Source organism: Arachis stenosperma, chromosome 4 (assembly GCF_014773155.1).
Source record: "Arachis stenosperma cultivar V10309 chromosome 4, arast.V10309.gnm1.PFL2, whole genome shotgun sequence".
NCBI lineage: Eukaryota > Viridiplantae > Streptophyta > Magnoliopsida > Fabales > Fabaceae > Arachis > Arachis stenosperma.
The window spans coordinates 89175173-89193142 of NC_080380.1; the positions used below are offsets into that span (position 1 = coordinate 89175173).

Here is a 17970-nt window from a genome sequence, read left to right on the forward strand (position 1 = left end):
TTAGTTGTAGTTGCATGCATATAAGTAGGTTGCATTTCATGAGTCTTATGCGTTTGTGACCCTCGGTCCTCTATGTTTTCATTGCATTTTCCTAAGCATGAGGACATGCTAGAATCTAAGTGTGGGGAGGTTGACAAACCCCATTTTGAGGGCTTGTCTGGTGCTAATTTCAAAGGGTTTATCAATGATTTCACACACTTTCTGCATGAAAATACAAGGATTTGCATTCCTTTCCTAGTTTTGTCTCATGAATGAAAACATGCTTATTTTGCACTAAAATAGATACATTTCTAATCTTCTCTTGATGCCATTCGATGCCGTGACTTGTGTGCTAAGTGGTTTCAGAATATAGGGTAGGAATGGACAGGAAAAGAGAAGGAAGACAGGTGCAAAGGAAGGAAGCATGAGAAGTGAGCTTTGGGAATTTCCGCATGGGCGCGTGCGCGCACTTGACGCGCCCGCGCGGATGAGAGTAATGTGAAGCCGAGACTAAAAGCCAAACCACGAGCCGACTAGAGTAGCGGCTGAGCCAGGATCCTCATGGACGCGTACGCGTACACTCCGCTTCCGCGCATACTCCAGAGCCGCATCCAGAGCGCGTACGCGTACCTTGCGCGTGCGCGCCGATGTTCGAAATTGATTTTTTAAAAGTCACGTGACTTAGGCGTGGAGTTGGTTAGAGATCCCAACTTTTGAGGAGTGCTTTGGCGGGAAAAGACTTAAGAGGACCAAGGGGGCAAAGGTTGAGGACACTTAGTTCATTTTCTAGTTTTGGGGAGATTTTTTTAGTTAGTTACATTGTTAGAGAGAGAAACTCCAACTTCTCTCTAGGATTCATCAACTTCTCTCAAGTTCTCACTAGGGTTCTTCTTCATCAAAATTCTGGATTTTTACTCATTCCTTGGTGAGATCCATTGCAACTTTCATTTCACTTTATTCATGTAATAGGTTTTCTCTTCCAATTTTAAGTGTAGTTGTAATTGTTGACATTCCTTGGTTCTAGGTTTCAATTCTATGATTTCTGGATTCCATTGATATTTTGAGATTTTTGATTCTCCTTGTTGTTCCTTGATATTTGTTGCTGATTCCTTGTGTTGCTATATTTCTAATTTCATCATGACTTTCCTTTTTGCTCATTACATGTTTGATAAAATGTCAATACTAGCTATGGAGTAGAATTTTTGTGCTTGGCATAGGGTTTGGATATTGGGAGGAATTGAATAGTCATCTCAATAGTTGATTAAGAGTTAGGGATTGCCAATTGACTTGGAGAGCACTAAAGCTAGCTTCCCCTAAGGTGAAGCTAGGACTTGTGACTCAAGTTGATTGTTTTCATTTGATTTCCCTCTATACTTAGGGGATAACTAAATGAAGCAAGGCCTAATAGTTGTCAACGTTGAATGAGCTATGAGGATAGAATTTCCAATACCAACCCTAAGTCAAGTCCCTTTGATAATTGACTGTTTGTTTCTCATTACTTGCTAAAACCTTCAAAGAACCCAACCAAAGCTTACTAAATCAATAAGATGCATACTTTGGCAATTCCAAGGGAGAACGACTCGGGAGCTTAATACTCTCGGATATAGATTGTAGATTTGTTTGATGATGGATTTTGCGTTGGTTTAGACTATACTACGATTGATCACTTGATAAATTCTATACCAACAAAAATTCATTTGTCACAATTGTATCAAGCTTAAATTTAAAAATCGGGGAAACAAAATCTAGATACCTTTAGATGAGATAGATAAGTTATTTGCTTTCTATAAGTTCAAAAGCATGGTCAAGATTGGTTTAATATATGTCACAAGTGGCATATTTTTTGTGGCTCCTATGGATAGGCGAAATAATCCAATCTATATGGATTTTTATGCATCTCACTGTGTTAAAGATATTCTTGGTATATCTTTGTTAAAAGTAATCCAAAATAAGTTGGGGTTGAACTTCTTTAATGAATTGGATGATGTTGCATATGGTAAACAAGATAATAGGATCCATGGGAATATGAAAAGGTTAGAGTTTACAATTTTCCGTTTTTTATTCTTAATTATTGTTAGTTTTATACATGTTATATTTTAATTACTGTATTTATTAACATATTTATTTCAATATATATCTATAATTTATTGTATAATATAATGTTATTATTTGCTTCTTCTATTCTCTATCTATTTTTTTATTGTTTTTTAATTTAATTTTTTTTTTGTTAATGACATTTGAAGTTCTGGTGTGCAAAAGATTGGGAAGAACAATTCCAATGAAACTACTATCAAGAAGAGGTCAATAACAAAAAAAGGGTATGCTAATTTTTTTCTGGTATAATATTAGATTGGTGTTTCATGTGTTGTTGATTTTGTCACTCTTGCTATAATCTAATTGGTTGATAAGTTTGTTACATTCAAAGTGTATTGATTTCAAAAATTAATTTTCTTTTCACGGTGTCTGTATAAGCTTATCTTACATATTTCATTGTTATCGTGTTCATTTTTCTTATATTTTTCTATAAATTAACATTGAAATATATAGATATGTTGCTGTACATCACAGCAAGAGGTTGACTAAGTATGATGTGAAAGCTGATCGATTTGTAAGTTTGTATAATTATTGTTTCATACTTATTGGTTAATTTATTTTTTATAAACTATTTCTAACTTTTTCTTTTTTACACAGTATATTCCCTATGAGTTTGCTAGGTTGCTACTTAAAGTGGAGGATATAAACATTGAAAGTTTACTGTTAAGGACTCAGAGATTACTAAAACCTTTGCAATGCGTGTCTTAAAAAGTAAAGGTAGGAATCGAGAGTACAAAATTGGTTCTAAATGGAAAGATTTTATTTGCATAAACTTAAAATTGGATATTTATGTGTATTTGGGAGTGTTTCGAAAGAAGATCATTTAATTCAGATTTTATCTCCATAAACTTTTTTTTGTTGGTTTTGGGATATGTATTCTATTTTGGACCCTATGCATTTCATGATCTAAAATTCAAAATATGTATGGGATGTGAACTTCTTAGTTAACCTATGTACTTTTTGATATCAGATGTGAACAATTGCTGTAAGCAAATATTTACTACTTGGTTATGTTTCTTCTTTTTCTGTTAACAATCAAATTAATATGCTGTCTTTTTTTTAATTATAGTGTTAATTAACATTCTGAATGATTGCTATATCTTATGAGTCTACTTTGATATGATATTACTTTTTTTATTATTCAAATATTAAACAATTTATGTTTTTAAGATTGTACATAATAGTAAACTACATATCTGTTGGACTTTTTTTTTTCTTTTTCTTAGTATCAAATAATTTTATTATATTTTATTATCTTGAAAAACATTTTATAGCATTTATTGACATATTGAATAATTATTGTATTCTATTATTTTATTTTAAGGTTGTGATAATTTTGTTATTATTGAAATTTAATACAACATATGTATCTTTATAGAATATATTTTAGTTATATCTTAGTATTTTTTCTTTTAAAAATCTTTAAATTACATGAGTCCCGTGCATTGCACGAGTTATCACGCTAGTGCGACAATAAATTGAATCAAATAAGATATATTTGAAGTAATTAAATTAAATAATCAACATAATAAAATAATTATGATGGTTTGGCTCAATAAAATAAGTTAAATAAATAAAAATATATTATAAATAGACCATGTAAAAATTATAACACTTTTAAAATCATTAGTCAAAACACATAAAATAAAAAAATTAATAAAAATTAAAATAAAATCAATTTATTTATTGCAATAAATCAAATAATTAATATAATTGATTAGTTATAGTTAATGTGATCAAATAAATTATTAAATAATTTAATATTTATCTCAATTAAATTAAATAAATGATTAATTATGATATTTTAAAATTCATTAATCAAAATACATAAAATGAGAAATTCATAAAATTAAAACAAAATTAATTTATTTATTTCAGTCAAATTAAATAATTATTGCAATTAATTGGTTATAGTTAATACAGTCAAACAAAATATTAAATAATTTAATATTTTTTAATTAAATTAAATAATTAATTAATGCATTTAAATAAATAAAATAAAATAAATTAAAAAATATTTTCAAGAACATACAACATTAGTTATGTTATTAATTAAATAAACTCGATTTTAATAATAGAATAATAGATATAATAGATGATAGATAATAGATAACACTAACAAACTCTAATTTTTTTTAATTACTCATAATATTTTCTAACTTGATAGGCTAAAAACTAATTTCTAAGTTCTATTTAAGAATTTATTGCCGATCAATAGGTTGCTGCATATACAAACCAGTAAAATCTAAATTGTTGTAAGTACTAATAACTAATATCTAAGTATAAGCTAAGACTTAGTTTGATAAAACTTTTCAAAGAGATGTTTATCCTTTTAAAAAGCACAAATACCTTATTTTATATTTGGTAAATTAAAAAACTCATAAATTAATATCTCAGCAAAAATTTTTAAAGTTGACTTATTCTTATCAAAATTAAAAAGTTTAATATAACTTCATTCATTAATTAATATTCATAGTTATTTCTTATATTAATGATTATTATAATATTTTTAAATTTTAAAAATAATTTTACCAAATGTATTTATATTTACTTTTATTTATTAAAAATTATTTTTAATTTAATTTATCAAACAGAAATACTACAATTTTTTAAAAGCTAACTTTTAAAAAATAAAAATGTCACCAAACTATATTTAAAACTAATAAATCACTTTATACACCAACGATTTATTCATTTATTTATTTTTGTTTACAATAAACACAATTTTTTTGCAACAGGCATTGACTTCTCACTACCACAATCAACTGAATTCCAAAACCAAACGGCAAAACCAACTAAACCCAATCAAAATGCCTTCACCTCCCTCATCCTTCGCAACCATTTCTCGTAACCGCACTGTCTTCTCTAGAAAATGGACCAACAAGGAATACGCAATCGCATTCACAAGCTTCTCCTTCACACTCATCCTCTTCTCTCTCACTCGCCGCCCAAACCTCCAAGAACCTTCTAGAGTCTCTTCCTCCAATCACCTTGTTCCCTTGACCCTCCTCTCAAATGCCACCCAAAGAGGCGCACGTTCGTAACGTTAACGTTCCCACATATTAGAATTACAACGCGTTCAACTTTCTCTCTTCATTGCGTAACTCGAATTTTTATTGTATTGCTTGTCCAGTTTGCTTGGATGGGAGTGCCCCTGGGTACCACTTTCAGAAGGGATTCGGGTCCGGATATCAAAATTGGCTACTTCACATTGAGGTTTCTTATTTTTATTTCTTTTCATTTTAAGAATTGCAATTGTAATTAGTATTGTTTTATCTCTGTTTTTTTCTTTATGAATTTTGTTTTTCTAAAAAAAAGGAATGCTGATGTTGGTTCTGGCTGATTTTCAATTGTGGGGTTCAGGGAGGTGGGTGGTGTGATTCGGTAGCTTCGTGTTATCAGCGAAAAATGACTGCGTTGGGTTCGTCCAAGCACATGGAAACAGAGGTTCCTTTCTCTGGAATATTAAGCTCTGACCCTTCTCAAAATCCTTGTATGTTTTTCTATACTTTCAAGTAGTAGCATTTCAGTACTTCAGTCGCACTATGATAACTTCGTACTGTTACTGATTACTAATGTACAAATATCCTGATGTTTCTATATGGATACGGTGATGGTGATTATGGATATGGTGGCTAAAAAATTGTAACAACACTTTTTAAGTGTTGCTAAAATTAAAGTCACATTTATTTTTATATTTTGGTAACACTTTTATTTTTAAAAAAAATATTGTTCAATAGTAAAAAAATGTTAGTTTAATTATAGCAATACTCTTTCAAGTGTTGGTAAAGTTCTATAGCCACTGTAGTCACCGTAACTACAAGCACCATAGCATGCATCATATATATATTTGTTTTAGTTTTGTAGTATTTGCAAGTTTTTATTAATAAGGGATTTTAATTTTTCTGAACAATGTAAAACTCTTCTATGCTAACATCAAATCAGGTTTACCACGAACATAGAAGTGGTTTTTGTCCATGTCTTCGGGAACACCTGATCGGAATTCGGTGTTGCTGTGTATGTGCATAGAAATTAAACTCATATAGGGATCATAAGCGTCCGTTAAAGTTGTGTTCTTGTTTTGAGATTTGATATTAATATAGGGCCTGTGGAGTATAGTAGGGAAAATATGGCCGTGGTTGCTGGATTTAGAGATTTTACCTCAAACCTGGCTTATTGTGTTTTAGGCTATGGATTTTTTATATTTTTAATAAGTGATGTTACTTAGTTTGATGTGTCAAATTTATTCAGATTTCTTTAACTGGAACAAGGTGAGGGTACGCTATTGTGATGGTGCATCTTTTGCTGGCCACCAAGAAAGTGAGATTAAGGTTGACCTTTTCTTTTTTGACTTTAGGGGCTTTAGGTTTCCTTGGTATTAGTTGATGTTACCTCTTAACCCTCTTGCATATCAAGATAAAAAACTCATGTATTCGTTTTGTGAAAAAATAAATTATAATATATTGTAGGATGGAAATGGGTTGTTCTTCAGAGGCCAGATCATTTGGGAAGCTATTATGGATGAACTCTTATCAATTGGCATGTCTAAAGCAAAACAGGTGATACTTTCATTATGTGCCAGTTGGTGATTTGTTCTGCAGTTATTATCCTTAGTGGATGTTCACTTGAAAAGATTATCTATATCTGATGTGTGTGAAACATTTTAATACCTGGTATTATGCAAGTCTATGTAAGGAAAACAAAATGGGGGCACTGGGCCATGTGATAGCCATTACAATTTTTTTTCTTAATTTTTTATTTTATTTTACTTTTTTTTGTGTGTGTGTTTTTTTTTTCCCCGGGCCGGGGGGGGGGGGGGGGGTGTTGATTATTCTAGAGAGAAAATTATGTTGGGTAATCACATTTTGGAAGGAAATTATTTTGTTGGGGAAAGTTTGTTACAAATAATGACGACATTTGTATACTTGTGAGATTGCGGAGAGGGGCTTTCAATCACATGCTCCATACCTGTTTTACTCTTGTTGGTTTCCAAGGAGTTCCCATGTGATTGGACATCAGGAATATAACAGGAGGCGAGCTTTGACAAAATTGTATGATCCCACCCTATCATTTAAGGGGTACTAAAATCAATGCCTCAATCATCAAAATCTTGTTTAGAAATCAAGATGGGATGAACACTATTTAGATATCCCCCTGTTTTTGGTCATGAAGGTGTTACTAGCCCTACTGAAACTGGTCTGTCTGTACTAACCATTCCAATACCTTTCCTGGCTTGGTCAAGAATCACAATAGTCAGTAATAGTGTTCTTTAACTTTTTGTACCTTTCAGTTTGCTATCAAGTCTCATCACAGTGAAAGTTATATCTTGTCATATTTCTGTTGGGTTATAATTGTAGGAAATTTTGTTTTTTTCAACTATTGGTTGAGTTGCTTGATAGGAGACAGTTGTTGTAAGTGATAATTAAACTGACTTGGAGATAGACTGTATCTATATTATCTTATCAAATAATTTCAATTGACTAATTAATAATCCTAGTATGAAATTGTACAGATGGTAATGTGGAAGCTTAGATTATTTTATTGCTGTTTCAAGTGAGGGAAAAAAATTCAGTTTAAATGTTCATTTGTCTTCTATTAGACATTTAGATGCAATTTGCCCCAGAGAATATGCTTTGGCATAAACAGTTGTTGGTGAGTTTTGATGCATCAGACTTGCCCTATAACCTTCTATGTATTATGATAAATAGGCTACTTTTGCAGGCACTGCTTTCAGGATGCTCTGCTGGAGGGTTGGCAACTCTAATACATTGTGATGACTTCCGAAAATATTTTTCGAAAGACATAAATGTTAAATGTCTTGCTGATGCTGGGTTTTTCCTAGACGAGTAAGTTTGTATCCGGTATCTCATTTGCTTTTCTTGCCATGATATTTTCTGTTAAATTGAATGGTGCATGAGGTACTTCTAACATACCGGGTGATATTTCTTCAGGACAGAAGTTTGTTACTGAAATATTTTAACATTTTCTTTTTAATTGCTACCAGAGGTTTAAAAACTATGGACATGGTGCATTGACTACTTTTATGTACTTGTTTGTTGCACTTTATCCATCTTTCTTGGTTTGTGCCACCACTTACTAATCAAAACAAATAGGTATAATCTTTATATTATAAATTTCAGGGAGGATGTTCTTCGAAATAGGACAATGAGATCTTTCTATCATGACGTTGTTCAGCTTCAGGTAATGCATTCCTTGCTTAAATGGATGCGTTGTCTTTAGATTATTGAGTTTGATGATCACATTTATAGATTGAAGAGAGAATTAATGTTTTCAACACTATCCTATATATTTTATCGCATAACACTTGCCAGGGTGTTGCAAAAAGTTTACACAAAGATTGCATTGCTAGAATTGAACCATTTAAGGTAGGTTTTCGGTTTCTCTAGCCTTTTTGCCGCACCCTCCTCTGTTATAAGTTACATTGTAAATTTTTTCATGTATTTCAGCTGAAACAACCAACTATTGATTTGTATTGCAGTGTCTTTTTCCATTAGAAATTGTTAAGAACATAAAGACTCCAGTGTTTTTTGTCCACCCTGCTTATGATTTTTGGCAGGTAAGTTTCTTCAGTAGGCTTTCATTATTTTCAGGTGTTTGTTATTTAACCTATTACATCCATCTTATGTTAAATTATATTTAGATACAAAATATTTTGGTACCTCATGGTTCAGACCCCCATGGTTACTGGAAAAGCTGCAGATTGAACATTCCCAATTGCAATGCTGATCAGTTTGATGTACTTCATGGTATGTATAATCCATCTTTCCAATTTTGACATCAATCTAGAATTGAAATTTTTATAATTTAGATTCTTTAGAATACTTCTATACACCTTCTATGGGATTACGTTTAGATGTTGGATTAAAATTGAACATATGATGATGACAATCCAACCCAAGCGAATGTAGTAGATTGTTAGCTTTAGGGATTAAGACCCTGAAGGGCTTTAGGCATATAGGCGCAAAAGGTTCAGGGACCATTTTGGAGTTAAGCAGAATCAGGAGTGAAGAAATTCAGTGGGTCCTCAAGTCCTAACTTGTGCAGAAATCAACTATTGAGAGCAAGGGAATGTGATGTTGGCATGTGGGTGTGCATATAGCACTTGTGTAATTGTTGTTAGGGGAAAGAGGGATATAAGGGGTAGAGAGTGAGGAAAGGAAAGGCAGGTTGAATTTGGTAATTGGCTTGGGAGAGTGGGGCTGCCATTTCCCTCGGTTGGTTGCTAATTCTCTTCTATTTTCTCTTCAATTGTAAGTTGAGATCTAGACCATTAGTGTGAATAATACAATAATACTACTCCTTCTAGTCTGTGTTTGGTTTCTTACAAACTGGCATTAGAGCTCTCGTTTTTGGGAGTTCTGTGAGCCTTCTTGCTGCCACTGCCATGGTGGAAAGGGTTGATAGCTTGGAGAGGAAGTTCGATGAGATGATGCGACTTGGGAAGGGTTGGCAACAAGGATGTTACCCTACTCAGAGGGGCAACCAAAAGGGTGAACTCGGAGGACCAGTGGAATAGGGTCCAAGGCACAGGGAGGAGATTGACTCCGCACATCACCTCCAAAGAGCACCGTGACTCTCACTCCCATCACCGAGAGGAGTGGCACTCCCCCCATTCCCATGGAGGCCAAATGTTGCACTCATTGCCCTCATTGTCGGCAACACAAACAATATCGAAAGATGGAGTGCCAATTTTCGTTGGTGAGGACACATTAGGGTGGTTAGTGAAGATTGAATGTTACTTTGTGGTAAAAAGCTTGAATATCTTGGCCACATCATATCCGATGACGGGGCAGCTGCAGATTTGGAAAAGGTTGAAGCCATGTTAAGGGGATGAGAGGGTTCTTAGCTCTAATGCAGTATTATTGAAGATTTGTAAAAGGGTATGGTAAGATTGCATGGCCGCTGATACATTTGTTATAGAAGGACCAATTTCAGTGTGGTTTAGAGAAGCAACTTGCATTTGACAGGTTGAAGGAAGCCATGACAGCTAGACCTATCCTTGCCGTGTCTTTTATTAATGAGGAATTTGTAATCAAAACTGCTGCGCCAAGGAAAGGTTTGGAAGCTGTACTTTTGCAAGTAGGGAAACTCATGGCATACATGAGAGTCCTACATTATTTGACAGGGATCAGTTAAAATTAGTGTATGAATGAGAACTAACGGCAATAGTGCTCGAGGTTCAGAAGTGGAGGCACTAAACTTCTGGGTAGGAAACTTGTGGTACACTGATCAGAAAAGTTTGAAATTCTTCATTGACCAGTGAATAACATGGGATGAACAAAAGTGGGTTGCAAGCTACTGGCTTTTGTTTTCAAAATTAAATACAAGCCTGGAGAGGACAATAGAGTGGCTGATGTACTCTCTTGGAAGGCTTATTTTGGGGCTATCTCTGCAGTCACCTTGTATGAGTAGGAAGCATTAGAGGCTGAATTGCAGCATGATGTTAAGCTAAAGTCTATTATTGAAAATTAATTCAAGGGAATATTTCCCATGATGGCTTTGAGCTCAAAGGTGGAAGTTTGTGCTACAAGGGAAGGCTGGTCTTACCCAATAATTCATCAAGCATTCTATGATTCTGCAAGAATTATTCAGTTCAATGTTAGGGGAATATTTTGGGTTTCTCAGAACATACAAAAGGATTTCTGCACTTCTATGGTAGGAGGGTATGCAAGGGGCCATCTAGAGGTTGATCTGAAGTTGTGATACGTGCAACCGGAACAAATATGAAACTCTATCTTCTACGGGTCTGCTGCAACCACTTCCCATTCCTTCACAAATTTGGGAAGACATTCCAGTGGATTTCATAGAAGGGCTTGACACTAGCTTTGTAGGGGTTGATAGGCTCACTAAATATTCCCACTTTCTTGGCTTCTCACACCCATAGAATTGTGGAATGGCATGGCAGATTTTGCATCCAGCCATCCACAACCGTTTGGGGATGCTGTGTTGTAGAAATGGCGGTGGCCGCAATTCTGGCAATGCCATGCTGTTCCGCGCGTGAATGGTGGAAGTGGCCTGTCTGGGGGTAATATTTTTTGCTCTGAGGGTTATTTTGGTTATTTAGAAAATCCTAATAGCCAAGTTAAGAGCCGACATTCTCACTTACATTTGCAGTTTTTTTGCATGTTTTTTGTGCATATACATGTATCGTCAGTGCATCCGCCATTTCTGCCATTTTCCACAACGTCATACGACATAATCCTATGGCAGATTTTTGGCTCTCTTTCATGAGCCACCATCCACAATAAAAATAAAAAATTATGCATACAAAGCAAAAGATGTGGCTTCCTTGTTCGTTTCGAGAGGTGGTTCAGCAACATGGGTTCCCAAAGTCTATTATTGTCACTGATTATGATACTTTTGAGTTCGTTCCAGTTGGAGTTGTTTAAGCAAAGTATGAACTAAGCTAAAATACAGCTCTGCACACCACCCTCAAACTGGTGGCCAAACCGAAAGGGTGAATAAGTTCTTCTAGACATGTTTACAGTGTTTTTGTGGGTATAGAACCCAGGCAGTGGTCCAAACTTCTCTGCTGGGCAGAATTGTGGTTCAACATCACCTACAATGCTTTTGCTAAGACAACTCAATTCAAGGCCGTATATGGAAGAGTCCCTTCCATTCTCCTCGGAAAGGGGGATAAACCCTCTGTGATAGAGGAAGTTAACGAAATGATGGTAGAAAGGGATGTTGTCCTGGATGAATGAAAGTGGCTGCTGACTCAGGCGCAAAACCGCATGAAGAATCGTAGGGTTGGGGTCACTTGAAGTGTCTGAATATTATGTATATTCAAATGTACAGGAAATCATTTCTTTATAGAGGAATTACAGAAATAGAAATAACTAGAAAATGGAAAAAATACTAGCCTAAAATAAGGAAAGATTTCTAATCATAAAATCCCTAAAAATAAGCTAAACTAAAACTGGAAATGATATTATAATTAATTCTATTTACAGAAAAGATTCATGAAATAAATTAGGAATCTGATTTTGATTTGATCTAGTCAACACTCCCCCGCAAGCTGGCTTGAAGATATCCTTCATTGACAGCTTGCTTATTATGCTATCAAAGGTCTTCTTGGGTAATCCTTTAGTTAGAACATCTGCCAATTGTTCCGTGGTCGGAACATATGGGATACAAATCTGTCCTCTCTCAATCTTTTCCTTTATAAAATGCTTGTCAACTTCAACATGTTTAGTTCTATCATGCAGAACTGGATTATGGGCAATAGAAATTGCAGATTTGTTGTCACAATACAACCTTATTGGTGGAGAAATGGGAACCTTTAGTTCTTGTAGGATTTTCTCTACCCATAGTGCTTCACATATTCCATGAGCCACTGCTCTAAACTCAGCTTCTGCACTACTTCGTGCCACAACACTCTGCTTTTTACTCCTCCAACTAACCAGGTTTCCTCCAACAAAGGTGCAATACCCAGATGTTGACCTTCTATCCATGACATTCCCAGCCCAATCTGCATCCGTATAGATTTCTACTTGAAGATGTCCATAGTTTTTGTAGAGTAACCCTTTCCCAGGCGACCCCTTCAAGTACCTTAGGATTCTAAAGACAGCATCCATGTGTTCTCGGCCAGGTGAATGCATAAACTGGCTTACCATGCTCACAGCAAAGGCTATATCCGGGCGTGTATGGGATAAATAGATTAGCCTCCCCACTAAGCGCTGATATCTCCCTTTGTCCATTACATTTTCTGGTTCAGCTGGCTTCAATTTTAAGTTAGGCTCTATAGGTGTTTCAGCAGCTTTACAACCAAGTAATCCCGTCTCTTTTAAAAGATCTAGGATGTACTTTCGTTGGTTCATAAAAATGCCTTCCTTAGACCTTGCAAATTCAATTCCAAGGAAGTATTTTAATGAGCCAAGCTCTTTGATTTCAAAAGCTTTGGCAAGCTTTTCTTTCAAGTCTTTTAGCTCCAAGCTATCATCACCTGTCAGAATAATGTCATCCACATATACAATTAAGATGGCAGTTTTATTAACTGCTGAGTGTTTATAGAAAAGCGTATGGTCAGCTTGGCTTTGAGTATAACCAAGTCCCTTCACCACCGTTCCAAGTCGTTCAAACCAAGCTCTTGGGGATTGTTTCAATCCATAGAGAGATTTCTTTAGTTTGCACACTTTATTCCTCCCTAATTCAGCCTCAAATCCAGGTGGAAGTTTCATGAACACCTCTTCCTCTAGCTCCCCATTCAAGAAAGCATTCTTTACATCCAATTGATGTAAAGGCCAATTGTAATTCGCAGCAAGAGATAAGAGAATCCGCACAGAGTTGAGTTTAGCAACTGGAGCAAAGGTCTCTCGATAATCTACTCCATAGGTTTGTGTAAATCCCCTAGCTACTAACCTAGCCTTATACCTCTCTATGCTTCCATCAGCATTGCACTTGATGTTGAAAACCCACCTGCAGCCAACCAATTTTGCATTCTGTGGCAGATCTACAATCTCCCAAGTTTCATTCTTCTTGAGTGCATGCCACTCTTCCATCACTGCTAATTTCCAATTGGGATCATCTAGTGCTTCCTCTATATTCCTAGGCTCAAACAGATTTGTAATTTTAGAAGTAAAAGCTCGATGTTTTTGAGAGAGATTTTGGTAAGAGACATAATTGGAAATAGGATGGTTGGTGCTGGTTTTAAGTACCTTTTTGGTGCAGGTTCTGGTTTCTTTCCTAAGGGCTATTGGCAAATTATTATTAGAAGTGACAATTTCAGATTTACCTGGAAGATCTTCAGGTACTACAGTTGGGCCGTCTTCCGGGTTTTCAGATTGGGTTGGTACAGAGATGATGGGCTGGTCTCTATTCTTCTTGGGATATTTCCGAACATAACATCGAAGCTCCTTTTCTGATTGTGGTATTTCTTTTTCTATTTGTATTCCAACTAGTTCTGGCACAATTTCAGAATTGATTTCCACATCTTTTTTTGCAATTATTTCAGAATTTGTTTGATCAGTGAAAGTTGTATCCTCAATATGTAAGATAGGAGTGGGTAAAGGTTCATGCAAAAAATTTTCTCCCCTTAAACTCTCCCCCTGAAGAAATTTTTTCTGAAAAAAATGTTTCATGTTCCAAAAAAGTAACATCCATGCTTACATGACATTTTTTTGTGTGTGGATTGAAACATTTATAACCCTTTTGACTTGGGGAATAGCCAATAAAAATGCATTTTTCTGCCCTTGGATCAAGTTTACTTCGGGGTGAAGGTGTATGCAAAAATACAGTACAACCAAATACTTTTAAAGATAAATCAGAATACAATCTACATGTTGGAAAATTCATGAATCCTTGGTTCTATGGCCAGTTTAGGGTTGGGGCAGTGGCACATAAGTTATAACTCCCTCATGGTGCAAGAATACACCATGTTTCATGTATCCTTGCTGAAAAATTGCATTGCTGAGAATGTCCACTGCAATCCCTTATCCAAAGATCATGCATAGAATTGGCAATTGCAAGTCTATCCTCCTGAAATTTTGGTAGTGTGGCAGAACACTCAGAGTGAGGTAGAGGTTCTAGTGAAATGGCAGAGCAGGCCAGAGTTTGAAAGTTCTTGGGAACTGGCAGCTGATATTAAGCTCAGTTTCCCTGCAAGGAGGAAGTATTGTTAGCTTTAAGGATAAATACCGCAAAAGGCTGCAGGTATTAGACGCAAAACGTTCAGTGACAGTTTTGGAATTAAGCAGAATCAAGGAGTGGAAAAGTTGAGTGGGTCCTCAAGTCCTAACTAACTAGTGCAGAAATTGAGAGCAAGGGAATGCCATGCTGGCATGTGGGTGTACGCATATAGTGCTTGTGTAATTTCTGTTAGAAGAAAGAGGGATATAACGGGTAGAGAGTGAGGATAGGGAAAAGTAAGCCGAATTTGGGAGGCCTGGAAGAGTGGGGCTGCTATAGTGCCCTGTTTCTCTTGGCTTGTTGCTATTTTTATTCGATTTTTTCTCTTCAACTTGAGCTGAAATCCAGACTCATCAACATGAATAATACAATTGCACTACTACTTCTAGCCTTTGTGTTTGGTTTCTTACATAGACAACATATGAGCTTGAATGACTTGAAAAATTGTCACTTCCAGGTTTCCGTAAATCATTGCTGAAGAGACTCGACGAGTTCCAGCAACGAAAGGAGATTGGAATGTTCATAAATTCCTGCTTTATTCATTGCCAGACAGGGATGGGAGAGACATGGCACTCCCACAATTCCCCTAAAATAAATGATAAGGTAATTAAAGTTTGTGCTTCTCATACGTACTGTGGAGATCATAATTATTCAATTCAACTAACTGCATGAGTTTGAGTAAATTAACCCTTCTTCACTTTGCTTCAAGGTAATAGTCTAAAACTAATTGAGTAAATTGCGTCCCTTCCCTTAAGAAATGCTTCAATTACATTGTCCTCCCAGTTCCTTCTCTTGAGAGATGATATTCCACTACAATTAGTCCAGTTTAATGTGAATAAACCTCTCAGCGTTGCAGAGCAACTATGTGGGAGCACGAGGGATAGTTCTCTTTCTGCTCCTTATAACTCCTAGTATAAATGGTAGCTAGTTTTGGATATTGAACCAATGTTTTTGGTTAAATCCTGAAGTTGATAGTGGGCATGTTCAAAGTTCAAATGTTCATTTCATCTTCAAAGTCCCGAATTGAATAGACAGTAGGGAGTATTCAAAACTAACTGTGGAAGATAGACCACCCCTTAGAGGCTTTTACTCACTGCTCATTGCCGCTAAAGATTCATTCACATTAAAATTGATTAAAAGTTTACCACATCTCATCTTTCAAAAGAGGGAAGTGTAATTTCAAAAAACAAGACGGGGCTAAGCTTCCTTCATAAGATTGCCCAAATTAGCATGTTCTAGCTGTGATTTTGACAATTCAATTTAAACTCCAAATTGCAGTCCCAATATTATTGAGATGCTTGACTTAGGTAGTCAAGAAGTGATTAATTTTAATATTGTGGTTTTGTTAATGAATGTTTATTGCTATGAATTTTGACGTGTTTTCTATTCTTTACGGATGTATATTGATCTGTACATGTGTAAAAGATTTAAGGTTCATAAAGATGAGAAAATATAGGGATTAATTACGTTGACCTTGAAATTAATTATTATTTTGCTCTTTTTGTTGGAGAAAGTACATAAATATGACATATGATAGATCACTTTAGCACAATCTACTTTATATACTCCCATCGCATACTTTATATACTGATACTTTGAAGACCTTCCTTTCTTTAAAAATTATACATAGCTAACCTACTTTATGAACGGTCTTGTACAAAGTCATACTGGAAATAAAAAAGCAGAGGAAACGGGTGTAATTTACCACAAGGGTATATACCCTGCAAAGTGCTAACCTCTAGCGAAGTAAGTTTCCTGTAATATAGTTCTGTCAAATTAACATTAATGAATGCGTAGTAAGATATGATGCACATCCAGTTGGTTATGTAACTTGTATGTCAATTATGTTAGATGTACACTAAATATCAGCTATCCGCATATAATATATATTGGAATACAAAATATTCATTGAAAAATAAAAATGATTTAAATAATAAATGTATTAATATACAAATATATAGAGACTGATTTTTGTGTGCACATAGCTTTTTCTATTCTTCTATAGTTCTATTGTTACATCTTTATTTATTTATTGAAATACTTACAGTTCAATTTTTGTTGTGACTTGAAATTTATGAATTACAACAAAGAATCAGCAAACTCCAACTCTACCATGTCTGGTTGCTAGTTTTCTAATATTCACATCCCTAACCTAACTGTTCTCTTGGCTGCATATCATGTTGCTTCTGGAGCAGACAATTGCTGAAACTGTTGCTGATTGGTACTTTGACCGCAAAGTTCTCAAGCTAATTGACTGCCCTTATCCATGCAATCCCACTTGCCGCAATATGGATTTCACCAGAAAATAGAAAAGCTTAGGGAACCAGGTTTAATTTTGCCAGTTTTATCTCTTAATTGCATTCTTTTATGTTGAAGAAATATCTTCCCTTTAATGTCCATACAACGACCGAGTTAGAGAATATTTTGGGGCATTTCATCTTATGCATTCACTTGAACGATATTGTCCTTACCTTTGTTCTATAGCCATGCAGCAGGAGTTTTCCCCTAGACTAGGTTCCATCCTTGTAAAATGCTATCGTTTAAAGTTTTTAATGATAACTTTGATCAAAAGAGAATAAGTTTTATACAATCTTGCTTTAAACTAAGAACTTTTTAGTGTTCCTTCTTTCCTTCCTTTTGTGTATACATATTTCCCATGTGTGGAACACTTGAACTTTGTATATTGATAATACATGCAATGCTAAATTGCTAATGATGGTGTGATTATTGTTAGCGTTCTTTTTATGTGACAAAAATATCTTTAAAACTCTTATCGCACTTTCATTAAACTAGCTATGCTACATGGAACGAAATACTGGAGGATGGTAAACATGAGCATTAGCTTAATGTGGTAGAAATGAAGATGCTTTGATGGATGAAAAAATAGACAAATTCATAGGGTTAATAGTCAAATTAGTCCTCAAAGATAAAGAATTCTTTAGATTTGTTTATGAAAGATTTTTTTTAATCAAATTGGTCCTTAAAAGATTAAGTAGTCATATTTATCATTCAGTTATTTCACTCATAATTTTGGTCAACCATTAATAATGTAAAATGTTAACTGATAGCATACATGACACATAACATGTAATTGAATGTTGAGTAAATATGTTTACAAAAATCTATCAAAATTTAGTCACTAAGTTATATTGGAATAGAATTTTCGTAATTGGAAAAAATGACTAAATTAATAAATTTTCATGAACATGTTTGGTCAATTTTCAATTAGACATATTAGGTATTATATAT

At 34.7% G+C, this 17970-nt stretch overlaps 1 protein-coding gene across 2 annotated transcripts; it reads left to right on the top strand.

Annotated features, from left to right (window-relative positions):
• Window positions 1-4827: 4827 nt before the first annotated feature.
• Window positions 4828-17653, top strand: LOC130974234 (pectin acetylesterase 5-like). Of its 2 annotated transcripts, XM_057899023.1 has the most exons (12): window positions 4828-5109; window positions 5207-5289; window positions 5437-5566; window positions 6325-6404; window positions 6543-6632; window positions 7795-7919; window positions 8214-8274; window positions 8406-8459; window positions 8573-8650; window positions 8735-8840; window positions 15179-15324; window positions 16917-17640. In XM_057899023.1, exons 1-12 carry the CDS (start codon window positions 4884-4886, stop codon window positions 17028-17030), a joined length of 1293 nt encoding a protein of 430 aa, XP_057755006.1. In that variant the 5' UTR covers window positions 4828-4883; the 3' UTR covers window positions 17031-17640. The 2 variants fall into 2 exon arrangements, with proteins under 2 accessions (XP_057755006.1, XP_057755007.1); XM_057899024.1 differs by lacking the exon at window positions 15179-15324 and having other exon boundaries at window positions 16917-17653.
• The last annotated feature ends 317 nt before the right edge of the window (window positions 17654-17970 follow it).